Source organism: Telmatherina bonti (genome assembly GCF_933228915.1).
Source record: "Telmatherina bonti genome assembly, chromosome: 4".
NCBI classification, from domain to species: domain Eukaryota; kingdom Metazoa; phylum Chordata; class Actinopteri; order Atheriniformes; family Telmatherinidae; genus Telmatherina; species Telmatherina bonti.
In genome coordinates, this window is record NC_136622.1 from 10,672,530 (window position 1) to 10,695,557 (window position 23,028).

At 38.9% G+C, this 23,028-nt stretch overlaps 1 protein-coding gene across 2 annotated transcripts in view; it reads right to left on the reverse strand.

The window, feature by feature from the left end:
* Window positions 1-197: 197 nt before the first annotated feature.
* The window catches only part of LOC306755245 (collagen alpha-1(XX) chain-like), a 59,503-nt gene continuing 36,672 nt past the window's right edge, over window positions 198-23,028 (reverse strand). The window contains exons 19-42 of one of the 2 annotated variants that reach the window (XM_079239563.1): window positions 20,300-20,445; window positions 19,971-20,100; window positions 17,293-17,409; window positions 17,030-17,176; window positions 14,702-14,758; window positions 13,635-13,673; window positions 13,322-13,460; window positions 12,482-12,624; window positions 10,374-10,483; window positions 9,261-9,419; window positions 8,559-8,636; window positions 8,312-8,398; window positions 8,159-8,212; window positions 4,596-4,691; window positions 4,444-4,497; window positions 4,304-4,357; window positions 4,160-4,213; window positions 2,283-2,354; window positions 2,154-2,189; window positions 1,829-1,895; window positions 1,542-1,730; window positions 1,373-1,450; window positions 1,124-1,285; window positions 198-877 (exon numbers count right to left, since the gene is read on the reverse strand). In XM_079239563.1, the coding sequence (XP_079095689.1) occupies window positions 849-877; window positions 1,124-1,285; window positions 1,373-1,450; window positions 1,542-1,730; window positions 1,829-1,895; window positions 2,154-2,189; window positions 2,283-2,354; window positions 4,160-4,213; window positions 4,304-4,357; window positions 4,444-4,497; window positions 4,596-4,691; window positions 8,159-8,212; window positions 8,312-8,398; window positions 8,559-8,636; window positions 9,261-9,419; window positions 10,374-10,483; window positions 12,482-12,624; window positions 13,322-13,460; window positions 13,635-13,673; window positions 14,702-14,758; window positions 17,030-17,176; window positions 17,293-17,409; window positions 19,971-20,100; window positions 20,300-20,445 (2,297 nt within the window). In that variant the 3' untranslated portion in view covers window positions 198-848. Of the gene's footprint in view, window positions 878-1,123; window positions 1,286-1,372; window positions 1,451-1,537; window positions 1,731-1,828; window positions 1,896-2,153; window positions 2,190-2,282; window positions 2,355-4,159; window positions 4,214-4,303; window positions 4,358-4,443; window positions 4,498-4,595; window positions 4,692-8,158; window positions 8,213-8,311; window positions 8,399-8,558; window positions 8,637-9,260; window positions 9,420-10,373; window positions 10,484-12,481; window positions 12,625-13,321; window positions 13,461-13,634; window positions 13,674-14,701; window positions 14,759-17,029; window positions 17,177-17,292; window positions 17,410-19,970; window positions 20,101-20,299; window positions 20,446-23,028 lie in introns of both variants that reach the window. The other variant, XM_079239564.1, reaches the window with a different exon arrangement.

Here is a 23,028-nt window from a genome sequence, read left to right on the forward strand (position 1 = left end):
GTTGAAAGTGATGAACACCAAAAAACCTAAAGAACTGAACCATGAATATATATACATGTGTGTGTGTGTTTTAAACAAGCAAAATAACAAAAAAAACAAAACACTGTAGACAAATAATTACAGGATTTTATTTATAATAGAAAAACAAAGAAACACATCAGTGAACATCTAACATTCTCTTCCTCATTCAAACACTCAACACCCAAACCCAATAAAACTGAATTTGTAAACTAAACTTAGCAGTTAGGATTTGTATACTTTATGAAATATACATGAATAAAACAATACAGCATATACAACAAACAGGTACAAATTATGCAGATAGACTATCTCACAGTGTTATACCATGGAACAAGAAGCTTTCACACCATGGATTATAGATTTTCATTATTTTTGAGGAAGCTGAGGTTAAAAATAAAATGAAATACATAAAAAAGGACAATAATGGCTTAAATGTTTGAATCTATGCAGTGCATAAGTAAATAAAAAATAGTAAAAAAAAAAAAAAAGCTTTCAGTGCGAATGTGTTGCATAGGATGGCACTTAGCTGATCCCACTGGGAAAATATTTTCCGTTCTGATGCCATCAAATCATCAGTAAACATTTTAATCTCTACCAGACCGCTCTCTAATTTCTCCTCAGTTGTTTAACACTGACAAGAAAAAACAGGAGTGATTTTCCCCCGAGTCGTTCCATATTCCTACATGCTGTTTGGAGAAATCTCCACATCATTCATCTCTGTGGAAATGGGTCCATTCTCAGTGTGTCATTTTGCTCCAAAGCACCATGCAGTTATTTCCTACAGGTGCCTATCAGCATACCACAGCTTCCAGCTCCTCAATGTCCAGTTAGGGCTCATAGCCATAGTAAGGGTCCTCTGGATGAAGAGACACAACCAGTTAACACTTTCTAAAGTACTATCACTGACTGTATTTGGCAGAGTTAAAAAGTTATGAAGCGAACAAAAAAAAAAAAAGTCTACTAACTCTAAAGTTGATATAACTACCAGTTTACCAGTTTAGAGCATGTCTGGTTTCATATGGTTGCCTCAGACAGGTCTGAATCCTCACAAAGACATATTTCCAGGCTGTGTGTCATCGGTCGGCCGCTCTCTGCATCTCACCTGTTTGCTGGGGAACCCTCTGGCAGCCGGTACTGCTGTCACACACACCCGGGGGTCCGATCTCGCCTGGCTGCCCAGGAGGTCCAGGGATTCCCAGGGGTCCTGCTCTTCCATTGTCTCCTTTAGGACCTGGGACTCCCAGTTTGGACTCACCTATAGGACCTGTCAACAAAAACAAAATAAACACTCGTGACAAGACAACGTCAGGGCGTGACACATGAGAGATGCAGGAAACTAATGGAGAGGTACCTGCAAATCCTTTGATTCCTCCGGGTCCCTGGATGTTGCTCCCAGAATCACCTTTGTCCCCTGGAATACCTGTCCTTCCTGCAGAGATGGAACAGACAGATTTCCAGACAACGCAACAAAGAACAATGAACAGCTCTTATTTCATATCATCCAGCAGATGAAGACTTGCCCTGTTCTCCAGGATAACCAGGCCTGCCAGGCCTCCCTCTTGTACCCACATTCCCCTGAGTGCCTCTGCCACCTGGTGGGCCCCGGGGTCCGGGTATCCCAGGTTCTCCTGGTGGTCCTACTGGTTCTTCTATCGGAGCTGGATTATGACTGATCTTATTAATGTACAAGTCAAGTTTTAGCACCTCCTCTAAAAAAAAAAAAAAAGAAGAATATTATTTCATTTATTTTATCTTAAAGTGTTGAAGAAAAACATGCTCAAACCTTGACTTAGTAATTTTTCCTTACTGTGGACTAGTTGCTCACAGGCCTGTGTGACCAGCTGATAGATCGTGGCCATAGACTGAGCTTCTCCCTGCAAAACACCAGTAGATTCAACTTCACTCAAAAGTAACTTATCATTGGAAGAAAACATGGAATAAAATAAGGTTCATATTACAAGTAATTTTTTTTTAATAATAATAAAAAAAACCTGATCACACTTTAGTCATCGATCAACTCACTGAAAGGATTTGGTGCCGTAGACATGAAACATGGACTGAACTCAGTATGACAATCTGTTACTGAGACAGTTTACAGCTGAAATAAAACAAACGATGAAGACAAAACCCACCTTTTCACCTCGTTCGCCTTTGTTCCCTGGCAGACCCTGTGAAGTCAAATACACACAAGCTTAAAGCTAGTCAACTACAGGTGAGAACAGACTGGAATGCTGCTACTGTATTTGTTTGTCTGGTCCTACCGTAGGTCCAACAGGTCCTGAGGGACCCCTCTCGCCAACAGGCCCTGGGTGTCCTGGCATTCCTTGGAAACCCTGCACAATCCGAACAGTAAGTGGTACTATAATAAGATATGAGTGCATTAAGCTGTCACAGCTAATGTGAATCGACAAAGAAAACTAATTTGAAACTCATTTTTTTAGTTTTACTTCTGCTCACTCAATCCTTTCTGTACCAGAGTTTCCAAACAGAACAGAGAGAATGTTTGTCCAAACGAGCCGAACTGTTTCAGCTCGAGCATGGGAAGATTTTGACACTAAAAAATGGAAACACAGAATACTGACAAACACCAGTTACTGTAAAAAAGGTCTTCATGACTGAGAGGCTGGATGTGCGGCATAATATGGTGCCCGAAGTGGGTCCTTGAGGGTCGTTGTCCTGCTGGTGTTTGATGTATCCCTGTTTCAACGCACCTTGCTTATATTAAATTGAGCACAATGACTGATTAATTAGAGTTAAGTGTGTTGAAGCAGGAAAACATGGAAGACCTGCAGGATTGTGGCGATTGAGGGTTGGAGCTGGATACCCCTGATCCAGGATTGAAAAGCTCAATAAACTTATGTGTGAATTTCTATTTGAGTTATTCTGATAAACACAAGACTTACTTTCTATATACGGAGAAGATTTATCTTCTTTCTTTCTCAAATTTAAGTATCTAATCAGGAGGATTTCCATTTAGATGTGCCACAGATGTTTATATTTTACTGCATTAGCATTTCCATCCACCTCAGTAGTAAGGACACCATCACAAGCAGATGGCGCCGGTTCTCAAGCCAGAAGGAAAACGACAACCCTCGTGATAAAGATCTCAGCAGATGATGGAAACAACCATTTTCAACAACTAGTATCAGATATGTGGTTCCAGAAGTGTTCTTAAACATCTATTTTACCACTGTGTGTCATAGTACATATGCTGCTTTTAATAACGCTTATGTTTAATGTACAAAACTTTTTCTATCTCTTACAAACTCTTTATTATAAATAAATATTTGCTATTAAGTTTTCTTCCAAGTGTTGTACTTCTAAATCATATAATGTGAATGGTTTTATAACAATTATTAACTCACTGGCTGCCAAAGATGTGCGTTGTAATCTTTTAGAAGTCGAACATTAGTTTTTGTCAAAAACGCCAGACAGGCTCTTGTGAGATTGTGCAGTTTCTGTAGTGCTAAAAGTAAATATTTTGTGTGCCCCGAAAGATGAGCCAAATGGCTCCAAAACGCTGGCAGTATGGAGCTCTCTGCTATAAGTATGGCAGCCAGTGAGTTAAAATTAAAATAAAGCCGCATATTTAAAGAAAAAAAAAAAAACAAGAAAAAGAAAAGCGAGCGTGACCAGAAAGCGGAGTTAAAAGAAAGCCTTTACTTATATCAGTTCAGTATTGAAGATTTTTCTGTTTATTTCTTTTAATAATAATATTTATCGAAAAACAATTGAAAACTTGCTATCTTTTATTTAAAGCTGGAGTAGGTAATGTTGGGGAGCTAGCAAGACCCTGTCTCAGCTCCTCCCCCTCTGGTTTTGCTCCTTGTGTGATCCAACGTGCTGCAGGAGGGGGAGGAGGGGAGCCGGGACAAGAAGCTTACGAAATATAAGAAATGAACAACTTCATTTCAGTCCAAATGTTTTAATTGGTCAGAGTTTTTACAGATTTACAGTAAACTGAGGGGTCTAACTATATTTCTTATTGTTCATGATTACAACATGTACAGACTACTATCAGGATGAGGACTTGATTCACCCAGAGTAAAAAAAATGTCTCTGAGCAAGTTTACCTGCCCCAGCTTTAATTAAAAGCTACAGTAAATTAAAATATCTTCACCAGCAGAGCTAATCTTACCCTGGCTCCAGTAAGACCAGGGGCACCGATGTTCCCCTCCACACCCCGGATACCCTGTGAAACACATGAAGACAAAAGTGAGAACTGATAAAAAGTTTATCTGGGTCAGAAAATGTGATTATTGACTTGGATAAAATTGTTTACTTTGGGACCTGGGATCCCTTCATCTCCCTTTGGACCTGGAGGTCCTGGTAAACCCTACAGAAAAAAAGAAAAGATGAAAGGTGGACAGAAGATGGTGACAGTTTCATGGAATCAACTTTAAAACTCCACCTTTGACTCACCTGGACTCCAGGTCGTCCAGGATCTCCCTTTTCTCCCCTGGCGCCAGGAGGACCCTGATTGGAACATTATTAACCCAGAAAAACAGTTGTTTTAGTTTGGGAACACTTTACTGGTGCATGGCTGGGAATGTATGGGTTGGAGTGTTACCCACCACTTTGCCTTGCACTGTTATCCCTCGGGGTCCGACACTGCCCACGGGACCAAGACCTCCCTCAAACCCAGGCTTTCCTGGGGGACCCACTTCCCCCTGAGAGGATAAGCAAAAGATGTCAGTTAATGGTTGGTTAAAACCAAAGTGATCTCTGTGTTTTACTCAACAAACAGAAACCAGTTTGCAGCAACATAAAAACTCCAGTTTTCATGAAAAGAGCAATGTTGCTGCAACTAAGAGGCATGCAAACAGAAAATTATTAGTTGTGCATCCAAGTAGTTCATATCTGACTCTGTTTATGTCTAGATGTGCAACTTTATACTTTATAGTCAAGATAAGGAAATAATCTCAATCTCAGACCAAATCAAAGGCAATCCAGTTCCTAGCTAGAATATTCTGACACAAAGACTACTTCATTGATTAAATGCTGAAAATGATGTTTCTGTGCTTAACTTTCACTTTGGAGATTAAAAATGGCAACATTTAATCAATTTCAAATAAATGGAAATTGATTATTTTCTTAGTTTTTTTTTTTTTTTTTTTAACAAACCAACTTTCATTCAGTTGTGAACTTTATATTTGGTTTTGTGCTAGTATGAGCATAGCTTTAACAGCCTGATGTGATGATATTTAAGTGTAGTTTCAGACTCATTTTACTACCTGGTACACTGTCAAAAACAACTAACATTAACTGCTTAATGGCTGCTTATGTGCTCAATATAGTTAAAAGAAATCCACTGTGCATTGCATCAGAATTAAGACTCCACATCTCTCACTAAAGCATTTATCTGTTTATGGAGCCAACAAAGAATTTAATATGACTTTTCTCACAGAGAAAATCTTAGTTAACCTTAAGAAAGTACTTTTTAAAGGTTTGCTTGATAAAATAAAGGTGAGACAGCGGTGTATTTGTGAGTTTGTTTGATTGATATGTGAAGTCATTAATTTGAAGTTTAATACGTGGAGAAATGTGGTTTTGCTTTCAGGTAGAAGATAAAATATTTTACACAGGTGCAGAGTGATTCCAATGGCATTAAACCAAATTAAATTACATCAAACATTCGCCCTCCAGTCTGAGTGAGCAGTGAAACTTTGTACACATGGATAATGTTCCTAAAATTTACTTTTGCTGAAAGTCATTAGTATTTTTGTGTTTTCATTAAAAGTACAGTGTGTAACTAGTTTGGCTTTTTATTATTCTCATTTTATTCATTTTATTATACTCATTCTTTTAGATCTCAGTGCTGCATTCGACACTATTGATCACAACATTCTGCTACAGAGGCTGGAACATGTTATTGGGATTAAAGGGACCACATTAGACTGGTTCCAGTCATATTTATCTGATAGATTTCAGTTTGTAAATGTAAATTATGAGTCTTCCTCATACACCAGGGTAAGTCATGGAGTTCCTCAAGGTTCTGTACTTGGACCAATGCTTTTCACATTATACATGCTTCCCTTAGGAAATATCATCAGGCAGCATGGTAAAAATTTTCATTGCTATGCGGATGACACTCAGATCTACCATGAAGCCAGATGAAACCAATCAGTTTCTTAGACTACAAAGATGTCTTACAGACATCAAGACCTGAATGACTGAATTTTTTCCTTTTAAACTCAGACAAGAAAGAGGTCGTTATCTTCGGGCCTGAAAAACTTAGAACAAAATTATCCAGTTATGTAATTAATCTGGATGGCATTAATCTGGCGTCCAGTACCACTGTGAGAAATCTTGGAGTCATTATTGACCAGAACTTGTCTTTTAACTCACATTTAAAACAGGTTTCTCAAACTGCCTTCTTCCACCTGCGTAATATTGCAAAAATTAGGGGCATCTTGTCTCAGAAAGATGCAGAAAAATTAGTCCATGCCTTTATTACTTCCAGACTGGATTACTGCAATTCCTTATTTATGGGTTGTCCCAAATATGCCCTGAAAAGTCTCCAGCTGATCCAAAATGCTGCAGTGAGGGTTCTGAAGAGGACTAGCAGGAGATATCATATTTCACCAGTTTTAGCCTCTCTACACTGACTCCCTGTTAAATCCAGGATAAAGTTTAAAATTCTTCTCCTCACATATAAAGCTCTCCATGACAAAGCTCCATTGTACATAAAAGATTTTATAGTTCCACATATTCCAAATAGAGCACTTCGCTCTCAGATTGCAGGTTTGCTGGTGGTTCCTAGAGTCTCAAAGAGTACAATGGGAGGATGAGCCTTTAGCTATCAGGCTCCTCTCTTATGGAACCAGGTCCCACTGGGGGTTCGGGGGGCAGACTCCCTCCACACCTTTAAGATCGAGCTGAAAACCTTCCTTTTCCATGATTCTTATAGTTAGGATATGAGCATCTCCTGAGTTGGAGTCTGCATGTACGGGACCCAACTATCCAGGTTTTGCTCTTTGCTCTTATAGTTATGGGTAGTCTAGCCAACCATTACTTATGTAGAAATGGGAATGTTACCTGATGCACTGAGAAGTACCTTGCTCTATTTCTCCAATATATTAATGTATAAATAAATGTCGATATTGCCGTCTCTAACTTATTTCTCCTTTTTTCCACAGGTCTTCCTGAATAAATGCAATTGTACATGTTGATCTGTCTTTCCTGTCCTCTCCACCCCAACCAGTCGAGGCAGATGGTTGTCCTCCCTGAGCCGGGTTCTCCCGGAGGTTTTCTTTCTGTTAAAGGGGAGTTTTTTCCTTCCCACTGTCGCCGCGTGCAGCTCAGGATGGGGGATTGGATTGAAGTCATGACTCGATTAAATCAGTTGGTTTCTATTATAGGATATGTCATATTCTCGAAATGATGTGTATGTTGATTCGTGTATGTAAAGTGCCCTGTGACAACATTGTTGTGAAGTGGCGCTATACAAATAAAGTTGAATTGAATTAGCTTTTTATGAATATTTCTTTTATGAATAGTATTTTACTGAAGTCTTATCACAATCGCATCCAAATGAAAGCATTCTCATGTCTTAGAATGAGTTATATATAAATACATAGGTGGCGGTGCACACAGCAGAAGGCTGCTATGTTGCATCGGCATCTTTGAAATACGGCCATTTTACCAGGAGCTTCAATTTTTATGATTTATTCTGGTCCCTCTGTGCTGATCTTGCATGATAAACTGGCATACTGTCCAGGGTGTAACTTGCCCCCTGCCAGCTAACTGCTGAGATACTCCAGCCTCCCTCCGACCCCGAATAGGAATAAAGGGTATAGAGAATGGACAGATTAAATATGAACAACTAGTTTATTAACAAAGAAGGTAGTTGTTGTCCTCACCTCTTTACTAGGTTACATTATACCACAAAAGATAAAGCAAACTGGTCGCAGAGTAGACTTCATCACGTTATTCACTGTCTACCATGTTTTGGGGAAAACAGGAGTTATTCAATTAGTAACTTAAGAGCCACTGAATGTAAAAATATCCTGCAGAACAGACCTGCTGTCACTGTTCTTGCTGAATTACCGTGATAAATGGGAAGAAAAAGATAATTATACTCCAGCTTAAATTTCTGACAGTTCTTTTTAAATGGTAATAGTAATTTCCATCTCACCTTCTGGCCTTGCTCTCCTTTCTCACCTTTTTCACCTCTAGGACCTGGCTTCCCCTGGAAGAGAAGATGCAAAACTCAATGTTAAAATCCATCAAAAGAATGAATGACAGAAAACATGACAATGGTATTCAGAGTCAAATTGTAGTGACACACAGTTGGTCCGGCGACACCAGGAGCTCCGGGAATGTCTGAGGAACAGGTACAGGTGTATGCAGGAGCAGGACAGCTTTCCTCATCTCTCTGAGGCAAACACAACAAATATTTGGTTTATTCATGAACAAATGATGCACACTTGATAACAATATGACTGAAATGAGAGAAAAATATGGAGGAAAGTAACGAATGGGAGTCATTTTTAATATACAGCTGTAAAAAACATAGTAAAGAGTGACACACTGACCACACCAGGCAGGTCACAGCATGTATCCTCTGAAGCCCATGTGGTGTTGCATACAATCTCAAAGGACTGTAGTTGGAACTGGAAACAAAGAAGAACACTGGGCTTCATTCACCATCCTTTTTTTTTTTTTTACAGAGATCATTAAATCTTCGTTTCTTCTTAGCTTTGTTCTTAGAGAGGAAGAATTTCTGCAAACACGCAGAAGTAGTCTGAGAAGCATTTGAGAGCCAACCATACAGTCTATGGAGCCAACATGTTGAAACAAACATTCGTGTTGTCTTCTGCTGATCAATCAATTGAAACACAGTCATAAAACCACAATAATGTTTTTTCAGATTTTTAAAACAACTATTGGTCATTTCATTCATCCATTTTCTTATCGTTCATCCAAGGGCAATTATTGGATCAGAGGTTAAGGGGTGCTTAGCATGCTACAGATATCTATATATATCTATCTATCTATACATAAAAAAAAAAAAAAAATAAAATAAAATATATATATATATATATATATATATATATATATATACACATATATCCATATAAGTATATATATATCTAAGTATCTGTTATCATGTTCAACTGATCTGCATTGATCACAGGCTGAGCGTGTGACACAGCCACCAGCTTTGTTTATGGTGTGTTCAGAGCATCCACTTTAATTGCAAACTGAGCTGGCATCAAAACAAAAATAAAGAGTACCGGGGCTGATCCACTATTGGGTCCTCGAGTCTTCACCAGTTTTCCCAGCATCTCAAATCCATCGGTCGGTAGGTTGCCTAGAGGGCGGGCTGGCCTTTCACCCACATGCTGGCAGTCAACCGACAGGGACACACTCACCTGGCTAACGGACAAGTGAACCTGCCAGATGGGACAGACTGAGACATTAATATAACCACTTGGCAAATACAGGAAGGGGAGTAACGGGGGTCTGTGGTTGGACAGAAACTGACTACCTCTCTATCTACATGCTGTGATACAAAAATGTCTTTTTGTTGTTTTCTTTCTGGGTGTCCTTGTTATTCATGAGGACAGGGATGGGAGTGCAGGTTGATAAATATTCTGTAACAATCCTGCCTTTTCTTTTTATTCTTGTGTGTTTTCATCAATAAAATCCTAGTTCCTATGTCCACCTGCCTCTAGCACCCTGAAGCTTGGCACACATGGGCTTATCAGGGATCTCCAAGTATGTGGGGTTGAATTGGATGGAATTGAAATCTAAAATCTGAAATTTGATGAAAAATTTCCCCCATTATGCATCTTAAGGCAGTCGAGAGTGTCTAAAACAGCATAACTAAGTCTGCAAGCTAAGTGTTACTACCGACGCAGAGATATGAATATGATGACCAAAGACGTCAGCACATCAGCAGAAACGTGTGCATTATTGTAATGGTGCTAATTAAAGTCAATAGAAAACACATTCAGTGGAGTTTTTGAGCATAACATGAAAATTCCTTCATATCATTGTGTGTAAAAATCAGCATTACATTTTCTTACATATTACATGATTGGCCTTGCATAAAATTCCCAAGAACATGGCTTTTAGGGTGATTTTACTGGTTAAAAGGTTTAAATGAAGCATTTATATAATGGACTGCTATCAAATATAGGAAAAACTCTAACAGACTGTCATGGTTTTGGGGTTGTGTAATCCTGTCATGTTTAGTTTTGGCTTCCTGCTTTATTTTGTAGGTTCTTTCCCCTTAAGAAGTACTTTTTACTAGTTGTGCACAGAAGCATGGTGACAATATGATCTTCTATTCAATTTACATGTCTTCAAAAATTAGTTCAATGTTTGTTTGTTTTTTATCTCACCTTGTGAAAACTGCCGTAGAACAGCTTGTGGACCTGCGGCTGATCGAAGGTCAGCTCCTGCACCTCCCCTCTGTAGTCCAGACTGAAGTACTGCAGATGCTTGGTTGAAGCTGTGGAGAAACAGTCATGCCTCACCTTATGACATCCAGAATGAATACATAAATCAATAAAATACACATGAAACATTCATTATCCAAAGCGCTTAATCCAATAAAGAGTCGAGGGGGAGCTGGGCCTATCCCAGCAGTCCATGAGCGAAAAGAGAGAACCCACACATACATGAGGAGAACACGCAAACTCCACACAGAAAGGCCACTGTCCAAACCTCGCCCCAGCCAAGGATTGCACCAGCGACCTTCTTGCTGTGAGGCCACAGTGCTAACCACTATGCCACCATGCAACCTCACATGAAACATGAAAAACCATATTTTTTGTGGTTCAAAATTTGTTCTTTACCAGACCTTTTTTTTTTTTAATACATTACATCTTCGAAAGGGCAAAGAAGTTGCTTTTGGTCTTTTTTTTTTCAAATCAACAAAAACAACAAAATTATTGCGATAAAAAAATACAAGAGGGGTATTGGCAGGTGTAGCAGGGACTGTTCTACACCCAACTGTACTGTGTACGGTTTCATTGTCACTATGAAGGAGCTCTATGAGCTTTTGGAGAAGTAAAAACTTTCAGATGTGCATATATCAACACATGACAACACTGTTCCACGTGAAAACCATCAAACCTCAGAGGGGTAAAACGGCACTTTCTCCCTCTCTCTCTCTCTCAGCAACACAGAGATTAGAGAAGATGCAAAGGGCTCTTCTTGACTCCACTGACCATAACCAAACCCATAACATCTAACTATTCAGAACTTTTGGCAACAAGTGACTCCTGGTGTTACATGACAGTCTCAAATAACTTGCAGAATCCCATGTAGGTATGATTAGTCCCCTCATTAAACAGCCCCAATACATCTGGCACACATTGATAATTAAACCTCAGTGGTTTCAGGTGGAAGATATTGTGCTCATGGAATCTTTGGTTGAGTTATACAACTCAACCCGAAGCACACTGACCTCTGTAGTCGGCTGTTTTGGGTAACAGCTGCTGTGTTTTAGCAGCAACATCTGGATATAAATACACAAAATTCATGATAACATTACTTTTTTTATTAATTGTTTATAGATCAGAGCTATATTATCAATCTCATAAATATTGGGGCATCCTTGTGTTTAGGATCACAGTCAGCTGGTTACCGACAGCCAATCAGGAGAAACGTGCATGTAATGCGTGGCCTTGTGGTTGTCACAGCGGTATGAAGAGGTCTTGAATGGACGGGTCCAGGTTGCTGTTCTGCTTTGAGGGAACTGTTGCCCACCTTGAAAAAGTCCTTGTCATTAAATGTGTGAAATTCTTACTGAAAGCTGACATCTTCTGCCTCCATCGATCAATTCACTACTTCACTTCTGAATTGTTGATATTTAGGGAGTTTTACAAAGTTTCTGTATGTTTTCCAAATGTTTGTTCTTCTACTTCTTCTTCAAAGCGCATTGACCTCAAATTTGACCCCATAAACACCCATGAAAAGTTGGGAAAGTTTTGCAGACACCAGAAAAAAGCAAAAAATTAGATAGTCTATGGTCTGCAACCACCCTGATGTTGCCATGGCAACAGGTGTATGATTGAATGGGGGCAGTGGGGGCATGAGGATCGGTCCCGATGGATGCCGCTTGAGGCTTTGATGTATATTTGAAACTGTACAAAAGAAATGTGAGGAAGAATTTCCCCAAAGTAGATTTTAAAATGTTTTGCAAACAAGCAAAACTTACACAACCCCCGAGCAGCGTCTCCACAGACCTTCTGGGGTTCACGGACCCCTTGTTAATGACTTGTGCTCTACAGCAGGGGTGCCCAAAGTCTGTCCTGGACTCCGGCTGTTCTTCAGGTTGCCCATGTATCCCCGTTCCAACACACCTGGTTTGTTGGAACATGGATACATGGAAAACTTGCAGGATTGTAGCCCTTGAGGACCGGAGCTAGACACCCCTGCTCTACAGGGTTTATAAAATTGCTCTGATATTCAGTAGTTGGAGAGTTGCAGAGGCAATACTCACGGTCAATCACGACTCCCATCTTTGGTTGGAAGTCGTTGTCAGTGAGCTGCCAGAGAGCGAACGGCTCTCTGGGTGTATCCTGTAGCAGGCGAAAGAGGATGCTGATGGTGTATTCTGGAGAGAAACCTGCAGGATGGATGAACCTTGGAAGAGATGCGAGAAAACAGATTCAAACTCTGTTTGTTTATTTTATTAAAATGATCTAAATGCGTTTGGTCAAATAAATGTACAGATGTAGATTCCTTTATTAATATCATGTATTTGATAACGACAGAAGTGAAACTCAGCAGTTCACAATTCTTCTTCACAACAAAAAAAGAAAACTTGTGACCAGAACAACTTTGTTCAGAAAGTTTGCCACTGCTCAGTAGTTTGGGATGTAATCGCTTCCATCATCTCTGCATGTCAATGTTCAATATCAATCAGTTTTTACAGAGAGCATTAGAATTACCTTCAACAGATGGCGCAAATACATCTGTACTTGTGTGTGTAGAAGTAGTACAAAAGTAAATTCACCTACTCTGACACTTAAATTCTCATCCCTTCCCATCTTTAGCAGTGTTCCTTTAGGTTTTTAGATTTTATTTACCGTACGTTTTTATTTCTCACACACTTGCATCTACTTTCATAGATGGGAATTATCATTCAGTTTCACATGAACATTTGGCCTAAACAGCTGATCGGAAGTTACGGGACAAAAGGTAGAAGTCAGAAAAATCACTAAATAAATGTTAATATTCTACATTTATATTTTTTATGTACATACATGCATTTATACACAAACAGAAGCTAAATTAAGAGAAGGAGGGGATGATAAAAGTAAAAAAAAAAAAGTCTCACTTGGTGCTCTGTGTCAGTTGAACGTCTCTGTACAAAGTGTAGGTGGGGAGTGTGTTGAAGACAAAAGGCTCAGCTGCAACACCCTCCACAGATGAGTGGGCTTCCTGCGTCAGACCAAACGCTTCCATCATGTTAAACCCTGAGCCAGCACACACACACACACACACACACACACACACACACACACACACACACACACACACACACACACACACACACACACACACACACACACAAATCATAACACTGGAAAAGTCCAGTTTATCAATCACAGTAGCATGTGACAGTTCCTTTTGTCAATGTTTTTGTTTACCTTTAACAATGCTGTTTCTGATGGTGACTTCAGGACAGACTGTACGAACAAACAGATCCCAGACATTATCTTCACGACAGACACACTGAGATTTACAGATTTATTTCATTAAAAGTATTTCTAAGTAAAACAAAATTATCTCATATATATAAAAAAAACAGCCTTAACACAAATATGTAAAGTGACCATCACATTAAGTATGTTACAATGTGATTATTGGCACAAATAATAATGTAGCTGGGATGAAAACTAATGATTACTGGGAAATTAATAATTAAATTTCTCTGGACAACATTTTTGCATATTATAAAAATTAAGAAATATTTTATTGATTTATTTTTTATTTAGTTGGTTTATGTGTTAATTTTATATGATTTTTTTATTTGCATTTATTGCAGGTGAGACTCAATATTAAAAGCAATCTAATTTTTTTAAGGGTTTTGTAATTTATAATGCTCAATTAATTACATTGTAATCTAATTTTTTTTGTCTTGGAAACACGGTTTTGATTTAAATGGATTTTACTGGATGATAATAGACACATATTGTTACCTCAAGCTCCAGTAATAAATGGAACAATGTTTTTAAATTGGATTTTCAGTTCAAAACAGTAGAAAAAGAAATAGAAATTAAAGCCACAAACATGTTTGAAGACTGTGGCACCTTCAGCGATGCTTTGGCGTTTACAACAACTGCGTCCCCTGACGACATTCCTGCCACGGCGCTCTCACTCTCACCTGCAGCCATGTATGCACTCGCTCACAGGTACAAAAGACAGCCCTGTCTCCCTAATGATATCACCGGTGCCTCAGTGTGCTCGGTGCTGACATGTATTCATATACGGTCTGTGGGACTGACATGTATCCAGGAGGTCACTGTAGTCATACGTTAAGTTTGATAGACAGGTGTTTGGAACACAGTAAAACTTCATGTTAAGTGGTGAAACATCAACATCGAACAGACATCATGGTAGCGCCCATTGATGTATTGTAAAGTTTTCAATAACTTTTAATCAAAAGGGTTGTATGTTTATCCCAAACAAGTTTTAATCTGGTTTATAAAGTCACCTTTGTTGGGGATCGGGTACATGCGGGGTTGGATGGGAATTCTGGCTGGAGCTGTGGCTGTAAAGAAACAAACACAATCAATTACATCAATCATACTGCAGGCTACTGCAGCAAAGGAGTTGAAAGCAAATAAACAACTAGATGAGAAAGAATTTTCTACAGTTAAATGAAGGCAAAACTGAGATTATTCTGTTTGGTAGCAAAGAGAAGAGGTTCAGCCTTGGTAAACATCTGGAGACTTGGGTTCTTTAAATCCCTGACCAAGTTTGTAACCTTTGGGTGTTGACAGACTCAAACCTGACTTTCAACAACCACATCAAAACTATCACCAGAGCAGCATTTTACCAGCTCAAAATCATGAACAAAATTAACAGTTCTGTCTCCCAAAAGGACAAGGAGATACATTCATATCCAGTGGATGTATGGATATGTTATGTAATGGTCTTTTAATAGGACTTCCTAAAAGGAACATTGCAGCTGGAGCTTTAACTGTCCTGTGACTGACTGGAAACCAGTGTAAAGATTTAAATACTGGTTTAATAATAATGTGTTCAGATCTCTTAATCCTAGTTAAAGCTTTAGCAACAGCATCTGGATGAGCTGCAGAAGTTTCGTTTAGGAAGTCCTGTTAAAGGACATTTCCAGTAATCCAGTCTACTGGAGATGAATGCATGGAGGACTTTCTACTGGTCTTTCTGGGAGATGAAACTATAATTATGTGGATGTTTCTGAATTGTTTACAAACTCTTTAGTGAAGCTTTGACGTGGCTGCTAAAAATCAGATCTGAGTCTATCAACACTCCAAGGTCACAGACCTGATTGGTGGTTTTAGGAGCCCGAGTCTTTTACATTGTTTCATTCTGATTTTCATTCTCTTTATATTCTGTTTTGTACTTCTTCAGCATCTTGCTGTGATGCATGAAATGCTTTATGTAAAGCATTTTGAATTGTCCTGTACACCTGTATGTGCTATACAAATAAATTTAGCTTGAAATTAGTTTGTTTTACTGTTTAAATCAAAATATTTCACCACATATATCAACTTGTTCTCAATGCTGACATGACAAATCTTGATAATCTAGAACTCTGGTTCCCAGTCTGGAGTCTGGGACTACAGGACCAATGCGCTGCCCAAAGTTTTGACCATTCTGAGTCATTGTGATAAAAAGTTAAGACCATGTCCAAACAGAGACGAGTTAAAGTTTATCTGCTGAGGTTTTTTTCTTAATCGTCTGGGCATTTTGTTCACATGGAGCTGTTGCGTTGGGAATCTGAATGACCCTAATATTTTAAACCAAATCCCAAATTGAATAAATGGGGGTCATCAAAAACTGTGGTACAATATTTTAACACACATTACTTTAGTCAAAAATAAACAAAACAAAATGACAAAAAGTATAATATAAGGCTACAACTTGTTCATCCACTTGAATTTTGTTCATGTACTGGGGTTTAGGTGGAACTACACCAGTGGAGCATTTCATACTGGTAACCTTGACTTTTCCTGCAACTTTTAAATCATTAAACATGTCTGACAAACATCACATCAATGATTCGTCCCCATTTAAAGTAGGAAAAAGTCATTTTAAAAAGTATGGCTATATGTTGTGAATTTAACTTTATTTATGAGAATGCTGCTAATTAAAGCCTAAAATTAAAGCATGGTTTCAGCATGGGGTCGGGCAGGGAGTGCACAGCTTTTTAGTATTTAGTATTTAGTACACGAAGGGGCTCTGCAAGGAAAATAGGTTGGGAACCACTGATCTAGAGCGTAAATGTATCCGCATATTAGCAGAAGAAAAGAACAAAGACCAAACTTTACATCTTTACTTTTAGTTTGACAGATGGCTGACACAAAATTACAACTTACAATTGATACATTAAAATTGGTTTTACATTTAAAAAATAAAATTTAGAACTCTAACCTTCTGCTTGAAAGGTTTTGTATAACCCTTCTGCACAAATTTGCCTTAATTTAGATTTGGGGGATTCTTTAAATGATCTAATCCCAAAAACCCTTTTTTTTTTATTTTAATTTTTTTAGTTTAATTACTTTTATTTAACTGTTCATGAATATTCACTCATATACATCTTTTATTTTGTAAGTTATGCATGCCAGTGGAAAAGGGGATCATTTTTATTTTATTACTATTTGTAGTTATGTTTAGAAACAGTTACTGTCTGAATGACATCTGCATCACATTTTCTGGAGGCAGTGCGGATTAAGTAAATAATATTTCATATTCAATATGAGCCATTCAATTTGTGACAAGCCGTAACAAAGAAAAGCAGGCGTTGCCTAACATGCAGCGTTAGATGCCATCAGACCTGTTGGATGGAGAATGGAAACCGCAGAGCCCTCTGTTGAGCCCAGCAGTGAGTGCACGCTGATGCGATACAAAGTCTCAGCTTCCAGGTCAGTGAAGCAGTGACTGCTGCTGGACTCATCGACAAATTCTTGCTTTGTTTGCTTGTCTGTACACACACACGAGAAGCACATGTTCAGGTCAACAGGTGAAACACTGCGGTCATTGTGGTTTCAGCTCAAACGCATACAAACGTCAACTTTCACAGATGTTACAAAAGATCACCTTTTACAGACTGGATGACAATGCGATATCCACCAACAGCAGAGACCGGTCTCCATGACACACATATACTTGAGTGGTCAGATCTGACGACACTTACGCTGCTCACCCGCAAACTGGCTGCAGAGACACACGAGGAAACAGAAAGTTAACAATTAAATGCAGACACAGAAGAGTCCAGGTGAGGCTGTGAGTGTAACATCCACTACTTACAGTTTCAGTCCAGACAGTTCTCACTCATAGAGAAGTCTTATGCAAACTGTCACTCCTTCTCTTCCACTCACACTTCACCTTACAGGTAAATGTTTTGAATGTGATATCTGATGATGAATTCATTTTGATTGAATTTCATGGAATATATACTGTTATGTGACTGCAGGGTGGTGTGGCGGTGGTGGGTAGCACGGTCATCTTCTAGAAAGCTCCTGGTTTGAACCTCAGTCAAAGCCTTTCTGCAAGGAGTCTGCATGTTCTCCATCTGCATACCTAGGTTCTCTTTGGGTGGGCTCCTGCCACAGCCTAAAGACATGCATGTTAGGTTTCTCTCTAGGAGTGAGTGTGAGTGGTTGTTTGTCTCCGTGCTGGCCCTGAAAGGAACTAGAAACCTCTCTAGGGCAGGGGTTGGGCAACTCCGGTCCTCGAGAGCCGTAATCCTGCAAGTATTGGGAGTTTCCCCGCTGCAACACACCTGACACATATCAATGGTTAATTAGCAGACGGTGCAGAGTTTAATGGCAAGCTCTGCACCAGTGTGCTAATTAATCCTGATGTGTCCACCCCTCTGTCTACGGCAGTCCTCTTCAAATGGCGGCCCACGGGTCACATGCGGCCCAGAACCAACTTCTATGTGGCCCAGCTTATGTAAAAGAATAAAGATATTAATCAAGAACCTTCAGTCATTCCTACGCTGATTAAGTAGCCTACAATCCTACAGTTGTGTAGACATGGATGCAACACTTGGTTACCTAGCAACATTAACGCCAGCGCGTGTTGTTTTGTTTTGAAGGTTTTAAGAGCAGCGCTAGCAAGAATGTCGCTCTTTGTCCCAAAATGCAAAATTAACAACAAAAAACACAGATTTAACCCCGTCTGGACTGATAAGTATTTGTTTATTTTGCCGTCACATTCGAGCACCAAACCGATGTGTTTAATATGCAATGAGTGTGTGTCGGTGTTTAAAGATTACAATGTGACGAGGCACCACATCGAGAAGTTTAGTTTGATATGACCTTTTTATGTTAAAAGTTAGGAGAAAAATAGGCTCTGACTGGAATTTTCATTATTTTATTTTGTGCACTTGCCCTTGTCATGTGGGACTAGATTTAAAATAGAAAAAAATTATAAACTGCTTATTTTTCAAAATGTAACAGTGTCTTTTTTTTATTTATTTATTTTTACCTATTTATTTTCCCTTACTTGATTTACTGGCTCTGATCATTTTTTTTATTTGAAAATCTGGCCCACCTGAACATCTAATTGAGTAGCCCTGCTCTAGGGTGTACCCTCCCTCTCACCTAGGAACTCCATCCCCTCAACATGCTTGGAATATACGGCTATAAATGATGGATGGATGATAAAAAATTACAGTACTAAAAGAACAACATATTTATATTTTATATAAGTTATTTAATTAAAAATATGTGCAAATTCATTGATTCATTGTTGATAATCATTGTATCAACTTTGTTGAGACATTTTTTTTTTTTTTATAAATCTGGGCCAAATACAGCACATATTATTACATGGCATCAAACTGTTCCAGTCCTGCATAAGATCACCATTGTTTCTGCAGCTGGCCTCGTGCTGGTCCATGTGCAAACCAGATCTGGGCCTCCATAGGGCTGTCATTCTTTGTGGTTAACTTACTGGCTTCCAGGCATTGTTGCAGTAGAGAGCCACACGCGTTTTGGAGTATTTTGGCTAATCTTTTGGGACCGCTGATTTGGCATGCATGCATGCATTAGGACGTGTTTGAGGTGCGCACCCGGAGTGCATTCACAACATGTTGGGTGTGTCAAAAGACGTCTTTGGCAACCAGTGAGTTAATGGGCCACAACTGTAGTGAGTAGTAGTATTTTGGCTTGCTTTGAACTTTGACTTAGGTAGTACTAAAAAGTCCATATTTGTGGTAGTACGGCAGTCCTCAGTGTGTCCTCTTTTGATATATATGACTGAGAAAAATGTCATGAAAGCCACGACCAAGTTGAACAGATACGCACACAACCACACACGCAAATGACCAAGAAACCCACGCAGCAACACAAAGTCCAGAAAAAACAGATGAGTTTCAAACTGGAATAATTTTCCTTCACAGATAAAAAAACATTACAGGAAATGTTCATCACGCACAGAATGATGCTTTGAGTTGGCTGTTAGTGTCACGTGAAGCGCCTCTCTTCAGCGGGAAACAGAGCCATGACATAAAAGCAACCTGAGATTATTAAAACTACTAAGTCAATAATGTTCCCCCACATTAAATTCTACAAGAGATTAATAATGTTTACTTTTTAATGCAGCTTTTCTGCTAAAATGTATTCAGTGTCTTCCACACTGTGGAGGAAAATAGATCACACACATAGCGATTGACCTTTTCTTTTTAAAAGGAGCTCATGTAAGGATGGAGCTGCACCATAATTGTGATTTTGAGACTACACCAGCCATGCCTGTTGTGTTTGACTCACCGGTTTTGCCTTGAGCCGACCCACTGCCCCCCTCTCTGTTGTGATACTCTGCAGTGACCAAGATGCTGTAACGTGTATCTGGCTGTAATGACTCCAGCACCACGTGCTTATTACCACCAGGGACCAAGACCTGCAGAAAACAAACTAGTCTTTCAAGGATTTAAAGAAAGCCAGACTCCTCCCAACATTATCATTTACTTGCTAAATAAAAAAAAATTAAAAAAAGTTAATAAATGTAAGAAATTTGACAAATATTGCACAAAATGTTAAACAGTAAGATACAGAAAAAGAAATAAAAGTGTTATAAAGTAATGGCTTCAGGCACTCACAGTGTTGTCTTGAGTCTCAGCTCCAGTCAGGGCTATGTAAGACACGCGGTACTGCAGGACATGAGCGTTAGGAGGCACCCAGCTGACCACCATGCTGACCGCAGTCTCCTCTGAAACGGTTACACTGGAGGGACCTCCACCTGACACTGCAACACCACAGCACAAATACTACATAGTTTCACTACATAAATGTCTACTCATGTCCCATAAAAACACATCATTTCTTCACAAATGTATCATCTAAGAACAAACACAAAAGATAACTCGGGACTTTGAACAAAAATGTCATATTTTAGACATTATAAGATGTAAGTACAAACAAGGCAAATAAATATGATGTAAAAATGGAAACAAAGATACAATAACGCTCAATCCCATCTCCACCCCTTCCCTCTTCCACTTAGCACTTCTCCTCCATTTCATGCATTCATGTGGAGGGAAGGAGTATCCCGATTGTCCTTTGGACAAAGGGGGAACGGGGAATAAGAATGGCAAGACACCCCTTAAAACAAAGATTTTCCAGGACCACACTTCAAGTGAAGGGGTGGAAGAAATTTCCCCATTCACCGGGAACATAGCTACCTACACTGCAAAAATGATCCACAAATGTTAAGTGTTGTCAGCATTAATGACGATTCAATAATGATACTGAAATTACGGCATTCATAGTTTTATGTTACAATCATCTTGCACTCGTATAATAAGCTGATCTGCTCTTTATATAAAACTTTGTGAAACAGGCTGGCATTTGTTGAACAGCATTGCCTTTATTTTTGTGCTCAGTGCAAACTGTATCAAACGTCTTATAACAAGGGTCGCCATTAGACACGAAGTCGCTAATCCGTTTCCGCGCAGAAAATGAGGAGTGTTTCCTGAAGTCGACGTATTCAGCAAAAAAACTTTGGGAATACATTTATTGTTACGTTTCCGTTCTTGTACTAATTTCTATTATAAAGCCTATATTAACTTTTTATTATAAAACCTATATTAACTTATAATTGCATCACCACCACATATGTCAAAAAATGTGCAACAGCATTAAAAAAAAATTACACATGCAACACATTCCAAAAAAATTGGAGAAGCAGCAACTAAAGATTCAGAAAGTTGAGGAATTCTATTCTATTCTATTCTATTCTATTCTAAAGAAATGTGTTTTTGGTCTGATGGTGACTTAGAACAATCTGAGAGACCACCAAGCACTTAAAAAAAGGGCAAGGCAAGTTTATTTATAAAACAGAATTCAACAACAGGGTGATTCAAAGTGCTTTACAGAGACAATAAACAATGAGAAAATAATAGAGGCATATAAATAAGCAGAATTTTGAATAAAAACTACTGAAATGCAGCTGAGAACAGGAGGGTCTTTAACCTCGATTTAAATAAACTGAGTGTTTCAGCTGATCTGAGACTTTCTGGGAGTTTGTTCCAGACATGAGAAGCATAGAAGCTGAATGCATCACCTCCATGTCTCGTTTTGACTCTGGGAACTGATAAAAAAAAAAAACAGATGCAGATGACCTGAGGGGTCTGGTAGGTTCATCATGGGATAAGAGGTCTCTGATGTAGTTTGGTCCTAAACCATTCAGAGCTTTATAGACCAGCAGCAGAACTTTAAAGTCTGTCCTCTGGCAGACAGGCAGCCAGTGTAACAACTTCAGAACTGGACTGATGTGGTCCACTTTCTTGGTTTTAGTGGGGACTCAAGCAGCAGATTACTGAATTAGCTGCCGGTGTCTAAAAGATTTTTTAGGAAGAGCCGTAAAAACACTGTTACAGTAATCAAGCCGACTAAAGATGAATGCATGGACTAATTTTTCCAGGTCCTGCTGTGACATCAGATCTTGATACATTCTTAAGGGGATAGTAAACTGACTTTGTTATTCCCTTGATGAGTTTTTCAAAGTATATGTTATCATATGTTACTGGTCTACAGGTAAAAATGAGGTGGTCATTATATTATCAGGATTCATCTATCTAATTTGAGCTCAAGTGCAAAACAGAACTGTGTGAATGCTGCGCACGGCCACTGCAGGCAACATGTCATAGCATTTTTCAGCCACCTGGGGGCAGCATCAGCAACATGAGGGGCAATAAAAGTTGTTGGCTCCTCTCAGCCCAACATGGAAAACAGAATATTAAAATATCTGCTTTGAGACAAGATGAAAAGAATCATTATGTGTTAAGTATCTGAGCTTTTCATAATAGTTTTGGCAGAGCTTCACTCTGTTGTCTCTACTCTTTTAGTGCGTTTCCCACCCATCAATACATGAAATTATAACTGCTTGTACATGCAAACCAAGGGGCTGTTTCCCCCCCCAAAAGCTGAAGTCACACGCAGCAGAAACACACAAATATATGCATGTGAGAAGAGAGAAAAACAGCAGTAAACCTACAAGGAGTTGAAATTACATGATGGTGATATTCCTGATTCCAGATAAATGTCACCGTCAAGCAAAGATGAGTCTTTTTGATTTTGACTTTGACCTTTAACACTGATAACTGCATCTTATAGCAGTGGATTTAGTAACGTTATACTACTGTATCTCACAATAACTCAGCTTCATATAAAACTTCACATTTCAGTAACATTTTCTAAAGGATAATCCAATGGAAATAAAACTTGAATATAGTCAGGGTAGAACTTGTAAAGCAGTGTAGATTACTGTTTTCTGAATATTACTCAACACAAGTGTCTAGTTCTGTCTTCATTTGTGCAGCTTTCCTGC